Source organism: Chelonoidis abingdonii, chromosome 3, assembly GCF_003597395.2.
Source record: "Chelonoidis abingdonii isolate Lonesome George chromosome 3, CheloAbing_2.0, whole genome shotgun sequence".
NCBI classification, from domain to species: domain Eukaryota; kingdom Metazoa; phylum Chordata; order Testudines; family Testudinidae; genus Chelonoidis; species Chelonoidis abingdonii.
The window spans coordinates 104,047,952-104,071,101 of NC_133771.1; the positions used below are offsets into that span (position 1 = coordinate 104,047,952).

Sequence of the window (23,150 nt, forward strand, 5' to 3'; positions counted from 1 at the left end):
GCAGAGACCACTCCCCGCAGAACAATGGTTCATAACTCACCCTCCCAGCTGCCACTCCCATAGCATAAACCTTCTCCCAGACCTCTGTTTTCTTCCTACCCACCCACCTCACATGTAAGCCAGGCAGCTCTTCTTGGGCTGGGGGCTTAACCTGCCTCTTTCTCCTTCCCCTATCAGCTGCAGAGCATTCCCTCAGCCCAGTTTCTGATCAGGACTGGACCCTGCCACACAGATACTGAGCTGTAATCTGTATCCCTGCCCATTCCTCATCTCCTTCCCCCCCTGTAGCAGGGTGGACCCCCGCTCCTGCCCTAATGGGCTTAAAACAGCCCTGGGGGAAGGCTATGGCTGGAGAAATCAGCTCTAACAGGCTGGGCTAATTGGGGCCAGTGGCTGCAGCTGGGGATCTCCAGCCTGGAAAGCCCCAGGCTGTGGCCTAGCATTAGGCTAAAAGGTACTGGAGGTTGCAGAGGGCAGGCCAGGGGTAGGCCAAGGCAGCAGGTCCAAATCCTCCTTGCCAATGATGAGTAGGCTGATACTGCAGTCTGCCCCAGGGCATGGGGCTAGACAATGACTGGCAGTAGCCTTATACTGAGGCGAGGTGGGAATAGTAGGTGGGGGTTCCCTGGGGAGGGGAGACCCTAAGACTGAGGGGTTACTGCCAGGGGGCAGCACCCCAGGTAAAAGGGCATTGGGGTCCAGGGAGAGGCACGGGGCCAGAGGACAGGTGGATTACTGGCCTGCAGAGGGCGCTCCGGAGCTGGAATGAGCTAATTCCCAGCAGGAGGCGCCGCAGGGGAGAGTCCACTCATCTACACCCTCCCACAGCGCACTACATCCCCTGACCCTACTTTTCTCCCTTCTCACCTTCCCCTGAAGAAGGCCCACCCAGTAACGCCACCTTTCCCCCCTCCACAGATCATACAGCATCCTCTAAACCCCACCGCTTCCACACACCTCCATAACCCTTCGCGGTACAGAGCACCACTCTCACCCGCCCCCCATCCACACAGCTCTGCCCCCACACAGGGCTGTGGTCTGTAATTCTTCTCTAGCCCCCACGTACCATAAAGAGCAGCACTGTCCCACAGTCTGGTTCTGCTCACTCAGTACCTCGTGGCAGCACAGGCCTGTCTTCACTGCTGCGAGGCTGGTGGCCGATCCTGGCTGTCGCTGTCCCTGCCTGGCGGCTCAGCGTTCTTTTGCCTCAGCTGCTCCGTCTCCCGCTCCCTCATTGAAAGTGAGGTGCTGAGGGCAAGGCGGGTGCTGATTGGCTGGCAGGTGCAGACTAGAGGGAGTCTCAGTCAGCAGCCCAGCCTGCTGGCCAGCCAGGGACCCCAAAAGGGAGGCTGAGGAGCCAGAGATAAACATGCGTCTGGCACTACTCTATAATTCCTTCACCGCCCCCATGAAAAGACACTGCCTTTAAATGCCTCCAACATACAAGCACAGTTCCGTAACTGCCTCCCACCCACTCACAGACAAATGCCATTTCATAACCTCACCCCCACCAGAAATATCAAGTTTTGTGCAGCTCCTGTATGGCTTTTTTGCAAATTTAATGAACTGCTATTTCTATTTGCACATAATTAGCACATAATTTGCATATCACCATAAACACCAGTGTATGGTCAACACACCCCGACCCACACAGTAATGAGTGGATGTGGAGTGGCATTAAATTTGACAGCTGTGCCTGGTATTGGTGAGTAGAAGGGTGATTGACTGGAGATACCATGTTGAGTGGGTGCTGTACGTGGGGGGCTGGATATTTTGCTTATCATCTGGGGCTGGACTATTTGCTGTAGGCTTCTGATTGGTGGAGCCTGGTGCAGCTCACCAAGTGTGGACACTTGATACCAATATTAGGCCTCCCATCTTGCAGTGATTTTGCTGCCTCTGCCAACCACTACTGCCTCTTCCTGCCTGACTATAATCCAGCAGAGGGAGCAGAAAAAGAGGAAACTTAGCTGATGCCATAGCGGCCCCATGCAGTTGGAAGGCATAACTGCAGGCAAATGCCTACAGCCTGCTCACACCTTAGCTGCAGGTGTGAAAATCCAGCTGAAATGTCAGCAGGCAGGACAGAGCTGCCAAGTCTGTGTCACATGGCACACCTGCCCCATACATGCTACCTTGTTACAATCCCACACCAAACATTTTCATCAGCAGTGCCCTGTAACTTCACTCCCCATTTGTAACATCTCTGTGCAAAAGCACTGACTCATAACTGCCTCCTCCCAATCAATGCACTGAAAGAACCCTATTGTGTTAATGAGGCCAACAAGTTTACCCTAATTGTAAGCTTAATTGTAAAAAGTATATGAAAGTTTATAAATGTTAACAAGCAGGGCAAAAAGCCTAGTTTCGCTAGGTAGAAACCACCATGCTCTGGTGGCCCAAAGGCATGAGGAAGGCTGCCCTAAACAGCCAACTGGGATTCTCTCAATAGTGGGAAATTTTCCCTGAGTAGAGTTGACAGAGCCAAAATAATCCCCAGTTGTGTAATGGCCCTTTGGGGGCTGTTACAAGCCATTGGAAGTTTGGGCTGCTCTAAGACTGCTCTAACTCATGCTGGGGGCTGAACTGGCAGAGGGTCGGGCGGGGGTGGCATAAAGGTGGTATAATGCCACTCCCCCTACTTCTCCTCAGGTCCTGCACTGAGTACAGCTCAACCAGACCAAAGAATCAGGCACTTTATAGTGTAAAGTTTTGTTTGTTTGTTTATATTTCTAAATGCATTCTAGAAAAACATTTGTTCCAAACAGAATCATAGAAAATAAATATGAAAATCTGGTCTCCTAGTGAAATGACTAAAGTAATTTAATTTTGATTATTTAAAAGGTGAGAAAAATTGACCCGCACCTGTATGAGAATTTTAAAAGCCACTATTTTGGAGATGAAACCCTGTACCGCCTAGATCTTTGCTCCATGTTGAAAAAAAAGCAACCCAATGGCTACTATCACTGTGAGTCCTCTATCATGATTGGTAAGTACAATACTATTTTGTGTTATTTCTTAATTTTATGAATTTTGTTTGAAATTGAAGAGGTTGATAAGCTGTTAGTACTGGGAATGATTGTCTGGCAAATGTTGCAGAGAAACGTTACATGGGCGTCAAATCCGAATTAAATATGGTAACATTTTGGCAGTTAAGCTACTTACTGCTCCCAACCAATGACACATGCCTCAGCACTAGAGTTTCATGCTTCTATGTACTTTTGGCTTTCCCTCCCTTTCCTGTGTTAAGTTCAGCAAGCCCTACAGGAAAGAAACTTCAATTAATTTCCATGTTAGTTCTTTACATGGAGAGCTTGCAGGATGGTGATTTTAACAATGAGTTTGTCTGTTCAGCTTTGTTAAGAGCAGCCAGAAATAAACTTGAGTTGGAAGCAGTGGGCACAGATTTAAAAAAAAAAAAAAATTACAATAATGCCCAGAGCTCCAGTTAGGATCAGGACCTCATTATGTTAGACCAGGCCTGCACAACATGCGGCCCGGGGAGGCTCACTGTGCGGCCCGTGGGGGGATTCTAAATCCGCACACACGGTGTTCTGCGGGCAGCCCAGAGCCCTTTGAATCCCGGCCATGGCTGGGATTTAAAGGGCTCTGGGCTCCCCGCGGCTGGGATTTAAAGGGCTCTGGGCTCCCCGCCGCTGAAGGCAGCCCAGAGCCCTTTGAATCCCGGCCGTGGCTGGGATTTAAAGGGCTCTGGGCTCCCACCCACTGCGGGCAGCCCAGAGCCCTTTGAATTCTGGCCGTGGCCGGGATTTAAAGGGCTCAGGGCTCCCTGCGGCTGCGGGGAGCCCAGAGCCCTTTGAATTTCATCCCGGCTCCGGCGGCCAGGCTGGGGCTGGGATTTAAAGGGCTCGGGCTCCCCTCAGCAACCCCGCAAAGCTCCGGTTCCCCCAGCCGCTGAAGCCCCAGACCCTTTAATTTGCCCCTGAGGGCTCCCAGTCACCTCTTCAGCTGGGAGCCCCTGGCTGATTTAAAATAAAGTGTCACCTCCCCACCCCCAACCTTCCTTTTTGGTCCACAGCTGTTTTGGTGGGGCGGTGCTGGGGAAAGAAGGTTTGTTTCTGCAGGGCTGAGCGGTGCTGGTGCGGGGTGTTTCCACGGGGCCCGGAGGTGCTGGGGGGGTATGTTTCCGCGGGGCCGTCAGGTTTTGGCCCTCAGCTGTTTTCTTTGGAGTAATGTGGCCGTCGCCACTTTACGAGTTGTGCAGGCCTGTGTTAGACGCTGTAGAAATGTGTATGAAGAGACAGCTCTTGCGCCAAAGAATTTACAGACTAAGGAGACAAGTGACACTTAAAGGGTGCACAAAGAGAAATATACTTTTTTTCATACATGTATTTGCTTTTTTACCTATCATTAATTGTCTGATTTTGTATCAGTATTATGGTAGCGGTGGTGCTTGAGAATATATTTAAGGCAAGGAGAGGATAGTGGCCATGTCACATCAGTTCAATTCAGTTCAGGGAGTGTGTTATCTGAACTAGTACAGCTGGTGTTTGTTTGATAATGTGGTATACCTGCCTAGAAAGGTTAAGAGCCATTGGGATAATTTCCATGCGCCAAAATTTGATAGGCAAGACTAATAACAACAGCCTCAAACTGTGTCATGTCCAAAGGTTCATGTTGAATGTTACTATAGCTCTTTTCTTTTACAATTTATAAATGTGGAAAAGAATATTCCTTTCAAAACACTACAGAAATGTACACAATAATAATCAAGAGCTCTTCTTGTGCTTCTTTTGGCAAGATGGCAGAGAGCAGTGTTCCAGCTCAAGAAGAAAATTGTCACATTTATTGGAACAGACCATGACTTACATTAAAGTAGCAGGGAAACACCTACTATCATTATGTATTCTTTTTTAAAAAGGCACCAGGAATAAGAAACTCTGTGGAGAAAGACTCCAAAATTAAGACACTCATCACAGAAACAGAATTTTTTTTTTTTTTACTTCTCCTATATCTTGCAACATTTTCCCCCGACAAATTCCTAATCAAAACAGTTTTTAAAGTAACGTGAAACTAATCAGCAGCCACTCAAACAGGAAAAACCTCACAGGGAGGCCCCTCTACTCTTCTGCATCCCACACCAAAGAATACTGGAGATATTTATGAAAATGTTCACTCTTAAAAAGAGTGAGAATTTCCGTAGAAGGGAAGGACAATCCAGGTAGTGATGTGAAAATCTTTCAAGACTACTACTTCCATCACTAGTAACTGAATGGAAACATCTTCTCTTTGGAACCTCCTGTTCTGTAAACAGCTCTAAAGGAAAACTGCCTCTTTTTCTTCAAGTCTTTGAAATCTCACAGCAAATAAGCTCTATTTTCTGGGATGCTTCTAAGCATGTCCCCATATTATGCAAAACCTTTGAAGTGATGATATTCTAGGTATATTTGGTCCTGACTTAGTGCAGGGGGCTGAACTATGTCATCTCGAGGTTTCTTCCACCTTCTATTTCTATGATTCTAGGGTGAACATAATTAAGGGAAATCTCTTCTGTTTTAAGCATATCCTCATCTAACCTTATGCTTTCAGTCAAGGAGATTTTGGTAAAAGAGTCAAATTTATATATATATATATATATAATTGGAGATATGCCTATCTCCTAGAACTGGAAGGGGCCTTGCAAGGTCATCAAGTCCAGCCCCCTGCCTTCATTTGCAGGACCAAGTTACTGATTTTTGCCCCAGATCACTAAATGGCCCTCTCAAGGATTGAACTTACAACCCTGGGTTTAGCAGGCCAATGCTCAAACCACTGACAGGACTGTATCAGAATTACTCATTGTACCATTTTTTTTTTTAAGTTCTCTGGCTGATATTCTACTTAACACACAATACAATATTTAGAAGTTACTCTGTATAATTTACTATTCTTCTGGCTACCCTCAAAGATCTTACTACTTGCATTCCCAACACTATGCCAGAACTAAAACTGCATTGTAGACCAAATGTGTCCATGCACAGCTGCTGCTACTGTCTCTGAGTCAATAATTGTTTTGACCATCTTTATGCAAGTGCTGGCATTGGAATTCATTGTTTCCTGAAGCAATAAGCACACTGCTGAGTCATGAAGTCCAGAATTTTAATTTTGGCATTGTCAGTGACTTACTGTGTTGTCTTGGACAAGTCACTTCACCTTTCTATTTCAATTTCTCCATCTGTAAAGTGAGGATAGTAATGCTTATTGACCTGTCTCATAGGAGAGTTGCGAGGATTTACTAGTCAATGTCTCTACAGTACTTTAAACATATAAGGGACTAAAATGCTAAGTACCTGTCACCAGTGATGATACTAGGCAATTTTAGTTTGCACTTGAGTTGTCTCTATTCTCACAAAATATAGAAAAATCACTTTTTTTCATATTATACTAGAGGATATTGCACATGGCAAATGAAACACAGTCTGGAGTAGAAAAAGAACAGATTGGGATAGTTATGGTTGAATTATTGGTGACAGCAATGTGAAGAGAAGCCAAAAATGTTTCAAAAGATTTATGTATATTTTATTTACATTTACACATGCATGCATACATATATTCTATATACATGCATAATCTACCTACCTACTGAACGTGGGACAATAGATTATATATAATGTGGTACGAAGGCTTTAATTGGCATGAAATTTGGGCTGGCTGCATTATTTACAAGTGGCAGAGTATTCTAGAATATGTCTCTTCGGCTAAATAATTTGGATAATAAATATTTCAAAATGAAAGCCGTTCTGCAACAAGGATAAACCTATTTGACAGCTGTCGGCCGTGTTGTTGTAAGCATTTGTTTAAATCTAAGTGTTATTTTTGCACTTGTCATTGGCTGACAGCTTTATTATACTAACTAAATTCATAGATACCTTGGAATACGTAAAGCAGAATATTCAATTACACAGATTTATTTAAAATATGAATCTTATTAGAATTGCTTATAAAGCAATCAATCAGCTGTTATTACAGGAAGAGCAGGATGCTTGCAAGTTGGGTTTGACTCAGCCATGGTGTGGTAACAAAGACTTTGTGGAGTGTGTCATTTTCGTGACTAGGAACCAAATCCTTTCCTTTCTGAGAAAAAACTAAATTATTTTCCTTGTAGTTAATTGATAGGGATTACCCTTGCCACAGTATCTCAGCACTTCCCAAACACTAACTAAGCTTCACAACACCCTGTGAGAAAGAATAGTAATCTTCCTCTGAAATTTTGTAATTAATAATAATAATAAATAATAAATAATAATAATAATACATAGCTCTTAAATAGTAGTTTCCATCAGTAGATTCCAGAGCATCTGACAGTCTTTAATGCATTTATCTTCCCAAAACTCAAGTTTAACACAAGTTGATATTTTGATCCCATGCAAGGTTGGCACACAGTGTTTAAGGCAGAGGCTAGAAAAACTAAATGTTGAGCCTCACAGAAAGAAAAACAATCATTAATATTTGAAAATATAATTTGAATAGATTTTTTTCTGAACTGTTTGGTTACAAGAATATTTAGGTATTAAATTAACCACAGAGGGAAGTGAATGCAGCCCTCTACGTGTGACAGAAATGTAATGAAAGAGGTAAATAGAGTTTTTCATATAAGGATAGAGGTCAAACAAAGAGCACTATGTGATTCTAGTTCATTCTAGTCCTGTATATCTACATTTGTTTGAACTTTGTTTCGTGTATGTGGAACAATACACTATTAAGCATCAAAGCAGTATTTACTTTCTGTCAGCTAGAGTTTTGGCCAGCTTTTAGGATACACATATGATGTGGGGAGATCAAAAAAGGGAACTGACTGACTAAAAGAGAAGTCATTATATAAAGAATTACACCGCTTTATTATTACCACTGCTATTACAAGCCCTAATACCTGTCAGCTTGGCATTTTAAAAACATACTGAAACACAGAAAGAATCTGGAAGTATAAAGGCTTGATCTTGTAAGGTGCAGAGGTGAGATACTCACCTGCCAAGCTGCAAACATGTACACAGCAGGTAGCAGATTCACAGTTTGGAACAACGCTTTAGAGAGAAACATCTACTAAGCTCAGCAGAGTGTGCAGGCAACAGTACCAGCAGGCCTTTCTGCATGGGTGCAGAAAACCCAAAACATGGGGATATGGGTGGTGAAGACTAGGCATAGCTACAGCAACATGCCGAACCCTCATCCACAAAATGAGTAGGGTCATTCTTGGAAACAAAACAAAAAGCCCAGCACCGTGACTACCTTAGGGAGCACAGTATAAATCTTTACACACTTAGGATGACTTAATTGTGGGTACCTACTAAATTTCTCCCGTCTCTATACATTGAAAAATGCAAACACGCATAATGTACTTACACAAATCACATAATCATAGGACTGGAAGGGACTTTGTATAAGCTGTGTCCTAGAGTAGCTGTTGGTCTGAGAGAGGCTCTGAGTGCTGCTAAAACCAGCACTTTATTTATATATTTGGATTTCAATACAACATAAAAAGATACCTATACTGGGCTGTAGGTCTCTTCTCTCATAATTAAAGAAATGATATGAAAAAAATCAGTAGAAAAATCAGAACAGCAGCACATTTCTCCTCCCACCCAAACATCAGTCAGCGCACACATTACAAAAATCTCACATCCAACTGCAGCAAATGCCAGATGAAACAGATGGGCTTTACAACAGATTCATCCTCTTTTGGAACAAGTGTGAGAGCCATGAGGCTCTCTGAGTCATCTCCCTTTTTTTTATACCGAAGTGCATCGAACATCTGCTTCTCATCTCAGGTATGGCAGCCTGCCATGGCAAGAGAGGGAGGTCTCCTAGGTAGGAAAGTACCAAACCATTTAGAGTTTAATAGGTCAAAACCATCATCTTAACTCCATCCTGTGGACAAAAGGCAGTCAGAGCAGGTCTGAGAGCATGTGTCATATGCTTATGGCAAGATACTCTGATTGTTGGTTTCTCCACTAGCTTCAGCTTCTGACTGGATTTAGGATTTAGCCCCCTGTAGAATTTATTGCCTAAGTGCAATATAGAGGTGAGAAAAATGTATCATGTTGGCAAGCTCGACATTTGTGAGGAAAGGCCATAACTGTCTGGTCGGATACAGAAGAGGGAGGAAATAAACTACACTCTAGGTCACTGCTGCTATTTAGCTGTCTAAAAGCTGCTGGGACTCTAACCACAAGTTGTAAATTTGGGTTACAAGGGATGGAGAATTGCCTTTCAGTCACGGGGGTTGCAGAACATCTGCAAGATGTTCTGATGGCTTTACTTTACCACCATTATCATCTCACTCTTTATCTCAGCCCACTGGCTCTCATCCCTGCACTAATCTCACCCAGGCTCTGAGAAAGACATTTGATGGCCTTTTTTGGGCTGGATGAGATAGATATATAAAGTTGGGGGCCATCAGTGTACTGAGAACACTTCAGCCTACATCTCCACACTAACTCTCTTAACATTATATACACCTTGAATGAGAGAAATGGCAGAGTAGATACTTGTGGTACCGTATATAAGACAGCCTGGGGCAGCAGATAATTTGCCAACAAAATCCTTCGGCGTCCCTCAGCAAGAAAGGAATGAAGCCACAGAAGAACAATCTCTCTATTCCTACCAGGAACCACAGACATCCATGGTACCAAAGGCAAAGAATAAATCTAACAGTATCAATATGGACACCTGATCCTTATTGATCATCACCCAATGCAATAAGAATAATGTGTGTACCAGTCCCATGTTCAAATCCCAGTTCCCAAGGGGCAAAGAAGTCAGAGGCATCCAGAAAGGTCATCTTGCCACAACCTTTTCTCTAATATTAATCAAAAACAGAAGATCAGATACTGGTTGATAGTCAAAAGATTGTCAATATTAAGAGATGGCTCAAAGAGCCGATACCAAAACATATGTTTCCAGTCAGCAGCCTGCCCTCCTCAAGGGATGCACTGACAAGCTCAAGCACAGTACCCAGTAATTCTCCACTGACTTGCATGAGGCAGGAGGGACAAGGATCCAAGCTAGTTCTGGTATGTGGTACAAGTTGTGGAAAAAGACATTGGTTGAAACCAAAGGAGCGAATATCTGACATGGGTTTGCTTCAGATATTGCCTTGCTTCCATGGCTACACCTAGTTCAAGATAAATCTGATAGAGTTTATCCATAATATAACCAAAAATTTCCTCATACTGGAAAGGACTAACATCGGCAACCAGTGAAGACAGTTTTGATTAAATAGGCTCTTCACCACCCACAAGTGAGATGCTTTGGCTTCATTCCCTCAGCCGTCATTATCCCAAAACACTTATTTTAAACAATCTGTCTCCTCCACCTATCATCCCTTAGTGTCCAAGCTCCCTGAGTGTGTTTTTTACTCCTGCTGGCTTGACTTCTTCATTGCTCATTCCTTGACTATTTATAATCTGATTTCCACCCTCTCCACTCTAACGAGACTAGGCTCATGAAAGTCAGTAATTCCTTCTATCCAGACAACTCAAGGGGTGATCCTTTTCATCCCCACCTTGCTTGACCTGTCTGCCATATCCAGTACCATAAATCACACCATCTCCTGTATTACCTACCCTAGACTGCATGACCTTGGGGACGGCGGCTGTATCTTTAATCTTTGTGTAAAAACTTAATGCACATGTATGGCACGATCTATAAATATTAAATATTAAAATAGTAGAGAGATTGGTTATAAATACAAAATTCCCTGGGTCAAGCTCTAGTAGAGAGTATTTCTTCACACTTTTATGCAGTGGTTCACACTCCTGTGGTGAATTTGTCCTGAGCTGCTGGAATGATATACATGCACTTTGCTGAAAAACTCTGTGCTCTTCTACACAAGAACCATCTGTAACACAAGAACTACGTGCTAACATATAGTGTCTTCACTAAAGCAATACACAGGAAATAAGGCATGAATTTTTAACAGTGAGAGTATGTAACCATTGGAACAATTTACCAAGGGTCATGGTGGATTCTCCATCATAGACAATTTTAAAATTATGACTAGATGTTTTTCTATAAAATCTTGCTCTAGGAATTATTTTGAGGACGTTCTTACACAGAAAGTCAAACTAGATGATCACTGTGGTCAATTCTGCCATTAGACTCTGTGAAGCTATGAAATTAAGCTGACAGCTGGATTTTTGACAACACGTACTAAAAAATAATATTTAATGATGTTCAATAGCTACTTCAATCCTAAATAGCTTTCTGCTTTAAAATGTTTTTTCTTTTTACACTCTAAAACAGGGGTTCTCAACCTGTTTCTTTCTGAGCCCCGCACATGCTAGAAAAACTCCACCGCCCACCTGTGCCACAATAACTGGCTTTCTGCATATAAAAGCCTTAGGGAGTAGCAAGCAGGGCATTTGCTCGGGGACCCATACCATGGGGGTCCCCGTGAAGCTACATTGCTCAGGCTTCGGCTTCAGCCTTGGGTGGCGGGACTTAGGGCCCCGGGCTTCAGTCCCAAGTAGTGGGGCTTTGGCTTTCTGCCTTGGACCCCAGTAAGTCTAACACTGGCCCTACTTGGCGGCTCCCTTGAAACCTGTTTGCGGCCCCCCAGGGGACCCTGGACCTCTGGTTGAGAACCAGTGCTCTAAAAAAACAGGAGTACTTGTGGCACCTTAGAGACTAACAAATTTATTTGAGTATAAGCATAGATCTAACATTATTAAGTTTTATGTATTAAAATTAAATATTCATTATCCGTGGCCATTTCAAGCTAAGTAAAATGTGAAAATAAAACAAACCATAGAAGTGGTAAAGAGTAAATTAGGTTTTTAATGATGAATGGAAATATTACTAAAATCATTTTTATTTTTGGAAGTGTGCCTTTGAAGATAACTTAATACACCAGTAAAAGAGGTAATATAAGTTCTTAGTACCAGAAGGAAACTGCTTGGGTCACCCTAGAATAATTCCCCTACAATGTGATACCACTCAGATATTCCTCTGAGAAAGGTTTTTCAGGGTATGTCTACACTACAAAATTAGGTCGAATTTTTAGAAGTCAGTTTTTTAGAAATCATTTTTATACAGTCAATTGTGCGTGTCCCCACACAAAATGTTCTAAGTACATTAAATTGTCAGACTGCGTCCACAGTACCAAGGCTAACGTCGACTTCCAGAGCGTTGCACTGTGGGTAACTGTGAGTAGCTATCCCACAGTTCCTGCAGAAGCCCATTGGGATTCTGGGTTGAGATCCCAATGCCTGATGGGGCAAAAACAGTCTCGCTGGTGGCTCTCGGTACATGTCGTCAGGCCCCCCTCTTCCTCCCCCTCTCCGTGAAAGCAATGGCGGACAATCATTTCACGCCTTTTTTCCTGGGTTAACTGAGCAGATGCCATACCACGGCAAGCATGGAGCCCGCTCAGCTCGCCGTCACCGTACGTCTCCTGGGTGCTGGCAGACGTGGGACTGCATTGCTACACAGTAGCAGCTCATTGCCTTTTGGCAGCAGACAGTGCATTACGATTGGTAACCATCATCGTCATATTCCTGGGTGCTCTTTTAGCTGACCTCGGTGAGATCGGTCGGGGTGCCTGAGCGGACATGGGAGTGACTCAGCCAGGTCATTCCCATCTTCTGCCGAGCACCCAGGAGATGACGATGGCTTGCAGTCATACTGCACTGTCTGCTGCCAGCCTAAGATGTAAAAGATAGATGGATCAAAACAAGAAATTGACCCGATTTGTTTTGTGAAATCAACGACCTGCTAAACCCAGGGTTTTGAGTTCAGTCCTTGAGGGGACCATTCTGTGTGAGAGTTGTTTGTGTTTCTCCTTAATGCAAAGCCACCCCTTTTGTTGATTTTAATTCCCTATAAGCCATGTCGTCAGTTGCCCCTCCCTCCATCAGAGCAACAGCAGACAATTGTTTCGCACAAAACCAGGTGAGGTGGCGATGGCAGCATGGTGACAAGAGACCCATGGTCATAGACTTCTCACAATGTGCCCCGGCAATGTGCACATTATGCTGATGAGCTCTGCATGAGCTCTGCAAACATGCTGGCCAAACAGGAAATTAAATTCAAAAGTTCGTGGGCCTTTTCCTGTCTACTTGGCCAGTGCATCTGAGTTGAAAGCGCTGTCCAGAGCAGTCACAATGGAGCACTCTGGGATAGCTCCCAGAGGCCAACACTATCGAACTGTGTCCACACTATCCTAAATTCAATCCGGCAAGGCCGATTTCAGCGCTAATCCCCTCAGAGGTGGAGTAAAGAAATCGATTTAAAGAGCCCTTTAAGTCAAAAAAAAAGGGAGATGGTCTTCGTTGTGTGGATGGGTCCAGGGTTAAATCGAGGTAATGCTGCTAAATTCAACCTAAAGTTGTAGTGTCAGTTGTTCAAAGGACAATGAAAGAAAGGAAAGATGTACTGTTTTTCTGCTGAAATGTCAGAATTTTTTTTCCAACTGTTTATGGTTTGTAGAAAGCTCTTGAGATTTGCACTATGTACTGCATGATTACACAGAGATGCTGCTTTGCTGACTGTCTAATCCCTCTGAGGTATTCTAAAATAAGACAGCTGCACAGGTCAGTACATCAGAAATAATATGAACACTGCATCAAAAACCAGTTGTTAAAAGTGCTTTGCTGTGGCTTATATATTATCTCCAGGCAACAATATCCAACAATCAATAGGAACAGGAGACAATTTCCAGAGTTTTCCTTTTTTCAGACTTCAGGGAATGAAAAAACATATTTTTGGAATAGTATAGAACCCCTAAGACTTATTAAAAAAACAACAACTCTTTCTTTTCAGAGGAGATAGAAATCCTGTGTATTGCGCAGTGATGACACTGTTTTAAAACAGAGAGCTATTATATGCTAATATGGCATCCTTATGTCTCACCAGGAAGTAGTTGTGCAGCACAGCATTGTGTCTTATGGAAACAAATATATATAACACCGCATCGCAAAGTAAGATTGTGTGGTATATTGTTGAACAAACAGGGTCCTATCCAAGTCCTATCCATGCTCCTTATTTATTGATCTACATTTGTTCAATATTCATAGATTTTTTTTTAAGACCACAAGGGATCATTATTATGCAGTCTGACCTCTTGTATATCATACTACAGACCATAGAACCTCACTCCATAATTTCTGGATCAACTCCATAACTTCTGAATTAGCATTAGGATTTCATGTCTTTGCAGATGAAATCACAGATGTACCCCTCTTTACAAGAGAGTTGCAGAAACATGGAATTTGTGAACTATTAACAGGGGGTGGGGTTATGAGTTATGCAGAATATGAAGGTTGTCAGTGAGCGTGCAACATATATTTTATGAACTCGACACTAGAGATACACAGGCCAAAAATTTCAAACCTGGGTGCCTGAAGTTAGGCTTCTAAATCCATATAAAAGATGCAAGTATGTGGTTTGATTTTCAGAAATGCTGAGAAGCTATAGATCTCATTTAAGTCAAGTGACTTTTGGCATCTAAGTACTGAAAATCTGTGTCACAGCTTCTTGTTTTCCGAAATAGTAGATATTCAGAATTTTATTATATGTATCCATCAAATCTCTGAGCCTGCTGAGTACAACAAGAGTATTATTGCTGGTTCAAGACTGCATAAAAACATTTTTACTTTGAAATTACTTTAAATGAGCAGTGTAAATGACATAATTGCATTCAGTTATATTTTCACTGCTTCTCAGAGTAAATTGCATAAAATTCTTTGTTTAAATTGTCAGAGCTCTCTTGTTCTAAGCAGTAGATTATACAGCACACTAAACTTTCCCTATATGCCAACTTCTTGTCCTTGGCTTGTCATATTTTAAACACAAATAACTTTGACTTCCATATTAAAAATTCTATGAAAACTTTACATCACTTTAATTAGGACTGCTAGAACCCCCATGACAGACAAAAAGTGTATTTATATAACTTAAATGTTAAGAAACATTAGTTTTAATTTAATGCATTATGATAGCTAGTTGTATTGATTCAATACTGCCATATTTTTCAGGCTAGAATTCCTGAACTTTAGAGCACAAGGAGAGAGGAGGAATAGAGAAATAAAGGAATAAGGCAGCAGACACAAATCCTAAATATCCCTCCCAAAAGTAGTTAAGTTACTTAAACATACATTAAAAAGCAGACAAAAATTACATGAACCATCAAGACCTGCCTGTACAAACACACAAAAGCGAGCAACCTGTTATTTTATTTTAGACTGCATGTGTGGTTATTGACCGTGTCCTTCTATTTCCATCTTTTAGAAGCATGCACTTAGGAAGGAACAATCAGTTTCACACATACAGAATGGGAAACGACTGTCTAGGAAGGAGTACGGCAGAAAGACATCTATTATAGTGGACTACAAGCTAAATATGAGTCAACAGTGTGATGCTGTTGCAAAAAAAGCAAACATGATTCTGGGATGCATTAACAGGTGTGTTGTGAGCAAAGAATGAAAAGTCATTCTTCCTCTCTACTCTGTGGGTTAGGCCTCAGCTGGAGTATTGTGTCAGTTCTGGACACCGCATTTCAGAAAGATGTGGATAAATTGGAGAAGGTCCAGAGAAGAGCAACAGAAATATTAAAGGTCTAGAGCATGACCTTACGAAGGAAGGCTGAAAGAGTGGGTTTTAGTTGGAAAAGAGAAGATGAGAGGACATATAGCAGTTTTCAGGTATCTAAAAGGGTGTCATCAGGAGGAGGGGAAAATTGTTTCACCAAGCCTCTAATGATAGACAAGAAGCAATGGGTTAAACTGGCAGGCAAGGGAGATTTTAGGTGGACATTAGGAAAAAAGGTCCTAATGTCAGTAGTTAAACACTGGAATAAATTGCCTAGGGAGGTTGTGGAATCTCCATCTCTGGAGATATTTAAGAGTAGGTTAGATAAATGTCTATCAAGGATGGTCCAGACAGTATTTGGTCCTGCCATGAGGGCAGGGGACAGGACTCGATGACCTCTCGAGGTCCCTTCCAGTCCTAGAGTCTATGAATCTATGTATCTATGCAATATAGTTACTACTTTTTTGCTGATACATTCAGTTTTCTCCATATTGTAATCGTCTTTTGTGGTTTATTGCCCAAGCTTCTTAGAAGCTAATCTCCAAATACCTCAATTTCAGTCTATAACCTGGATTAGTTATTATCTCAAACAATCATTTGCATCATCCTGCTGTTTTGTTTTAGGATCTTTTATGCAGACTTATGACAGAACTTCTCATGCTTATTCTCTCTTCTAAAATGTATATAAGTAAATCATGCTGCAGAATTCATTACTTCAGCCAAAATTGTTGTGGATGCACTTCACTAAAGATTTATAGTCTCAGCTTTCCGTAGTTATGGAGACAATAGTCCCAAATTCAGCTTCAAATACTATGGTAATCAGTATCTTCTAAATACATATAGTAAATATACACTGAAAGTAACTTCCACAATTTAAATTCAATAACTCAAACATAATAAATATATGGAGATATACCTATCTCATAGAACTGGAAGGGACCCTGAAAGGTCATTGAGTCTAGCCCCCTACCTTCACTAGCAGGACCCAAAACTGATTGTTGTCCCTGTTCCCTAAGTGACCCCATCAAGGACTGAACTCAAAACCCTGGGTTTAGTAGGCTAAAGCTCAAACCACTGAGCTATCTCTCCCCCAACTATGCACTTGTTTCCCAATACCTTGTTTATGGGTTTTTTAACTACTGCCAAAGGCTGCATGAGCACAATCAATCTAAATTCTTATGCCTGGTCTGTATTATGCTGTCTTTTAAGGAAATATTGTTTATATTACAAAGTTTTAGCTATGGAACTCAATAATTTCCAACAACAACGTAGAGAATGAGTACAATAAACTAAGAAACACTTAAAGCTTCTCGGGGATGGGGAGGAATGATTCTGTGTTAGGAGCATTTGAAAAGTAGTTTCTCCTGACTGGATTTCAACCCATTTAATCTTAAATTATCCAAATAATCATCAATTTATTTACTCTGTTCCTTTGTCTCTTCTGCCTTCCTCAGCTTTGGGATTCAGATGAAATAGGGTCAGAAGTTGTGGGGTTGTTATAATGGAATTTTATTTGGGACAGCAGAGGAGACAATACTGTGACTTTGGGAGAGCATTAGATAGTGTAGTGGCAGTGAAGGCAATAACTATTTGCCTCACTGCAGGAAAATGAAATATTTTTGAGGGGAAAAAGATTAAAGGCCCGTGCTAATCAGATCCCTGAATATTTTACCCTTTGAGAATTTTTTTTTAATATAATAATGAACTAAGCTAGTGCTAGTAGTTATGAATTTGTCTATGTATTTTGGGTCTGGCTTTCAGTTGTTGCTTCATCTTTATCTGCCTGCTTTTAATTTATCTAATTTTTTTATAACGGAAAATGAAGGGAGTTGGGGAGCAGTTGGTTTATGCCACATGCACCAATTTTTTCAAGGAGAAATTAGGTAACTACTTTTAATGGGTGGACTTAGCGCACCTGCACAGCAGGCAGACCATAACAGGTCATTCTATCAGTGCAATGAAATTAACAATTTTCTTTCTTGGCCTTAAGAGCTATCACGCTGAATCTTAAGATCTATTCTTTAAACAGGTTCCCAGCCTTGGAGCCACTCTTTGTGCCAAGAAAATAGGATACAATGGGGGCTTGATTTAGCTCTGGGTTATGCCAGCTGCGACAGCTGGAAAGGCTACTGGGGGAGGAGTTGCGATGGCAAACACTGCTCTAGTGTATTAAGAGGGCTCTATCTATACATGTAAATAGTTACTATATAAAGTGCCAGTAGATAGCACTCCAGATTACCTAGCTCTTGTGCTACACTGCGGCCTTGGCTACACTGGTGCTTTACAACGCTGCAACTTTCTCACTCAGGGGTGTGAAAAAAACACCCTCCTGAGGCTGCAAGATACAGTGCTGTAAAGCGCCAGTGTAAACAGTGCCGCAGCGCTGGGAGCACAGCTCCCAGCACTGCAAGCTAAACCCCATCAGGATGTGGGGTACGTGCAGCACTGGGAGAGCTCACTCCCAGCGCTGGTGCTGCGACCACTGCTGCAGCACCGCTTTGAAGTTTCAAGTGTAGCCATACCCTGAGAATGGCTTCCTTTGTGTAACTCTTTACCTTGGAAATCTTAACGTGCCAAGGGCCTGTCAGTGATCAGTGCAGCCAACAAAGAGAGCAGTGCTAGCCACGAAGGAGGGGTAGGGTACATCAGGAATGCACTGAGTCTGTGCATACTTGGGCAGCCCTGGATGGTGGGGTTCCTGTGGAATCTTGACCAAATGTTAAAGATGTCCACTCCTGCCAACAAGAGCTGGTCAAAAAAAAAAAAGTTGTTGGAATTTCCAACGCAAAATGCACGTTTCACAGAACCAACCAGAGGGATCCAGGCTCTTTACCTCTCTAGCTAGGGTGACCAGATGTCCTGATTTTATAGGGACAGTCTTAATTTTTGGGTCTTTTTCTTATATAGGCTTCTCTTATCCCCCACCCGTCTCGATTTTTCACACTTGCTGTCCAGTCACCCTATCTCCAGCACCTAGGCTGGAAGGCTCTTGTCAATTTCCATTTTGGTTCTTTCATAATAGAATCTGGCACTCTCCCCAGAATTTCTGCTGCAGTATATATGATTCCTCATTAAAATGTTATTTTCCCTAGAAAGGCTAGGAAGTTGTCTCAATGCACAGATATATTTATCTATAAAATAATCAAGTTTTTGATCTTCACCTGTTGTGTTTATTTTTCCAATTACCTCTTGTTTTGTGCTGATAAATGATCTCAGGTAGCACTATTAATATACAAATGAAAAGTTCACCCTGGGCATCCGGGAGTGGACTAAAAGCACAGATCTTCGTTTAGAGTTCAGTACAGAACAATACATTAAAAATAAGAACAGATACAGAAAAGATTTTAAAATAATCATTTTGACTATAACCAGCAGTTCTCTCCAGAGTAATATTTATTGTAATTAACAAACAAAACAGAACTCTCTTTCCCTTCTCTAGGGGGAAATATAGTCCCAATTTAGAGCTTTACACAGAAATCTGATATAGATAAATATCATCCATATTTTTTCTTCTTTTAATATCCTGGTTAGCCAGGACTACATATTGAAAATAATACACATTTTTTTCAATAAAATGAGACGGGGAAGTAACCATCATTTCTCATTTAGCAGCATTCTGTGTCCTCTCCTTGCTCTGAGAGCATTTTAGAAATCACACTTCTTCATTTTCTGGCCTGTAAAAATGTCATTGTGCCCTTGAGGGGGCAGGGGAGGGGGAAAGATGAGTGGGTAGAGAGATAAGTAGAAATGTCCAGTCTATTTGACTTAGATGTCTGTATCGTACAAAACAAGTGCACTGGAGACATAGGCTTTTCAGTTCTGTTTTTATAGAAGCAAAAATGTTGTCTTTTAATTAGGTTTACAGTGTAATTAGAATAACTATTGATACTTAAATTAAATTCCAATTTGCACTTCCCTCACACTCCTAATTCTCAAATATAAAGCTCATAAACAAGTATGCTTCTAAAAGAAGCTAGATACGAGGAAGTTTTGAGGGGGAGGTGCTAGGCTATGATAACGATGTAGTTTTTTTTTTTAGAAATCCTGCTAGTCAGTTATTCAGAACTGTCAGATTGCCTTGTTCACAATTCTCATGCATGTCTAGAACCCTCAAATACGAATTTTCAATTTTGTCCACTTTATAGTGGATAACATACTTTTTACAAGGAGTTGTAATGGAAGAATTTTAAGGTACCAGTTTTGCTTTACTCTTCATATTTTACTTCTAGCTTCCTCCAGATATAGGTACCATTTCTGTTAATTACAGTCTGTGCTTCTTGACAATGATCTCCTACAAAAGAACTCTTTCCCCTGAAATTATTTGAAAATGTATTTCTTTTTAATTTATAGGTACCTTGTGTTAATGATCTGACCTGTCAGACAAGTTATACATTTAGATTTATATTACTTCAATTCACCTTTAAAATTCCTGTGACAAATAGAAAGGTCAATGGAACGGGAAAGTAGCAAAACCAGCAGAAACCTGTTTTAATGGGCATTTAAGTAGGAAGTTAATAGTCTAGAGCAGGGGTTCTCAAACTTCATTGCATTGCGACCCTCTTCTGACAACAAAAATTACTTCACAACACCAGGATGGGGGACTTAAGCCTGAGATCACCCAAGCCATGCTGTCCTGGATGGGGGGCCAAAGCCAAAGCCCAAGGGCTTCAGCCCCAGGCAGGGGGCCTGTAACCTGACCCCTGCCACCAGGCTGAAGCCCTCGGCCCCAGTCGATGGGGCTTGGGCTTTGACCCCAGGCCAGAGCAAGTCTAACGCCAGCCCTGGCGACTCCATTAAAATGGGGTTGCGACCCACTTTGGGGTCCTGACCCACAGTGTGAGAGCTGCTGGTCTAGAGTAAAGGCATAGCTGAGAGTCTAGCGAAAGTTTCTGATGAAATTTGGCCAGGCTAGTGCTTGTGTTCTTTGTTTTCAGCTGCAAAGGGCATGACTAAAGAAAATGTCTCTCCATGATTACAGTGGTTGAAAACTGTCAGCTCGCATATGTGACAGGAGGAGGAATCAAACTGGAGCCACTGATTTCTGATAGACATTATGGATAAATCAAGTAGGATTTCACCCTAGTCTTACTAAGTCAATATGACATCCCATATGTCATAAACAGATAGCTAAGGGTTAATGTTTCTTTTACCTGTAAAGGTTAACAAAGGGAACCAAACAGTGACAAAAGCAGAGACCAATCCAGGAAATTCGGCATTTTTCAAAGCTAAGGGAGGAAATTGTTGGTTTTCTTGGTTCCGGTTTTGCTTTCGTGCTCTCTCACTAGAAGGGTCTATTTCGCGCAGCCTTTATCTTCTGTTTCCCATGTAAGTACAATAGCAAAAAAGTATTCTTTAAAAAGGTTGTGCTGTAAATTTGCATCTGTGTAAATCTGGCGGTGATCTGTATGGTATTGGCTATAAGTACTTCAAATTGATGTTTTTTGGTAAGCTGTTATCCTTTTCTATTGTTTATCAATTTCTATAAGTTGAAAGCTGTACAATACCATCTAAGTTACAGAAGAACGTTATTCCTAGACGTTTCTCTTTCTTTTTATTAAAAGTTTGCTTTAAGACCGTTGATTTTTTGTTTCTAGTTGACCCACCAGGAAATGGTGAAGAAAAAAAACAGGAAGGAAAATGCTCTCCTGTTTTAATCCGTCCTAGTGTTCCAGTGGAAGAAGCAGGGGGAAGAGATGAGAGATCTTTTAGTTTCTGTCTTGGGTCTTCTCTTGTGGAAGAGAAGGAGACTCCTCTTAGATTGTATTTAAAGAGTTTGCATAATACTCTCAGTTAGCTCAGAGAGAATGCTGGGTGGAGAGAGGTGGTGGGGAATGTTTATTCCTTGTTGTGATACTCAGAGCGTCGAGTCTGGGTCCCCAATGGAAGTTTGGGGACCAGAGGTCCTAAACCGGAATTTTGCTGGTGCAGGATATCAAAATCTAAGCTGGTAATTAAGCTTAGAGGGGTTCATGCTAGCTTCTCAGGTTATGAACGCTAAGGTTCATATCTGAGTGGGAGAGCTATGATACCATATGAGTAAGGTGAACAAGATCTGGCACTCAATCTGAGACAACTGGAAAAAAAAATCCCTGTGAATAATTCTAGCACTTATCAGGCTACTGCACTTGAGCATTATACAGCGGCTGAAAGCGAGCCTGGGGCAAAGACAGTTGATATTTTATTTATTGTGTGAATCATGGTAAACTTTAACAGGCTTTAAAAGATGCAGTATTTTTCTTTTAGAAATAATATTTACAAATTGAGTGCTTTGGTGATAGTATTGTAATAAATCAGGCAATCGAAAACAAACAGAAGTTATTGGATTGACTATATTTGTATTTCTGATATTTCTTGGATTGCATGTTCTCAAAACATCGGTCTTTTCTGCAGTTAAAAATAAAAGCTAGCCAGCATTTCTGGTCCTCTCTTATTTTACATGCAGGAGGAGTTCTCTCAGTTTTGGTCTCAGGAAACCTTACACAGAGTAGCCAAGGAAATACATCTGTTACAGGCTACCCTGTTCTTTTGATAGACTAATCTGGCCTATTTCTTAGTGGTAATGAATTTGATAGATATACGATGATACAGCTGTGGCAATAGAATACTTTTCTGTTAAAATTAAACAATCCGTTGGCCAACTTCCAGTCCTTTGGAAGTGTGTTTAGCAGGGTAGACCCTACATTAATGGGGGCAAGTGTCAGTGATACATTCAAATGATTCACTATGTTGGGCTCTTTATCATTTAGTGTGCTTTGTGCTTGCTTGTGAGAATTTCATTTCAAATTTTAAACCTAGTTTTAATTAAAAATAGAAAGAAAAAGGACTTGATAACAGAAGGTAAATAAAAGCTTTTTACTTGCAGCAAAGAAGTAATTGCTAGACCAAGCTGTTAAAATATGCTAAAATATATGTGGATTAGTCCCTAAAATAGTTTCCATTGCCACACATCATTCTTAATTAATCTATTTCGTTACAAAGTAGCAGGATAAAGTTGTTTCTGAAATGTTTGATTTAGCTAACGTACTTACAGAAGATTTTTCACTTTAACAGCTTTGCTGCATTCTCTGCCTACAGAAAATTACTCTCAAAATATCAGTTTCCACTGATGTAACTACTGTAGCTCAGTTGCTTTAAATTATCTTTGTGCATCTCAGATAAAATAGAGTTCTACACAAAGTAGATAATGCCAGCCATATTAAAAAGGAAAGAACCCTGAGGATCAACGGTATTGTTTTTTTGATTGGGAATCAAAAGTGAGAAGTGATGAAATTTTCAAACATAGCTATTAAGTATCTGAGCCCAGCACTGCACACATTTGGACAAAACTGCCATTGGGACCTGCATAATTAGGTATAATAAGGCAGATATTGAATAACTATAATTGCTTCTAGATGTGTAAAAGTGAGGAAGGATGATTTGTGGTTAATACATGAGATTGGGATTGAGGAGTTCTGGGCTCAAATTCTTGTTCTCTTACAGACTTTCTTGGACAAATCCTCTATTGCTGTGCCTCACTTGCACAATAATAATTCCTTACCTCACAAGGATGCTGTAAAAATAAATTCACTAATGATTATGAGGCATTCAAACTTTATAGTGGAGGGGGCTATATAAAGTACACAAAG

At 41.4% G+C, this 23,150-nt stretch overlaps 1 protein-coding gene across 5 annotated transcripts in view; it reads left to right on the forward strand.

Moving 5' to 3' along the window:
• AKAP7 (A-kinase anchoring protein 7) overlaps positions 1-23,150 on the forward strand; it is a 145,440-nt gene that overhangs the window by 75,742 nt on the left and 46,548 nt on the right. For 4 of the 5 annotated variants that reach the window (XM_032800788.2, XM_032800792.2, XM_032800791.2 and 1 more), the window contains exon 7: positions 2,845-2,989. In XM_032800788.2, the coding sequence (XP_032656679.1) occupies positions 2,845-2,989 (145 nt within the window). Of the gene's footprint in view, positions 1-2,844; positions 2,990-4,762; positions 5,397-23,150 lie in introns of those variants that run through there. The other variant, XM_032800793.2, reaches the window with a different exon arrangement.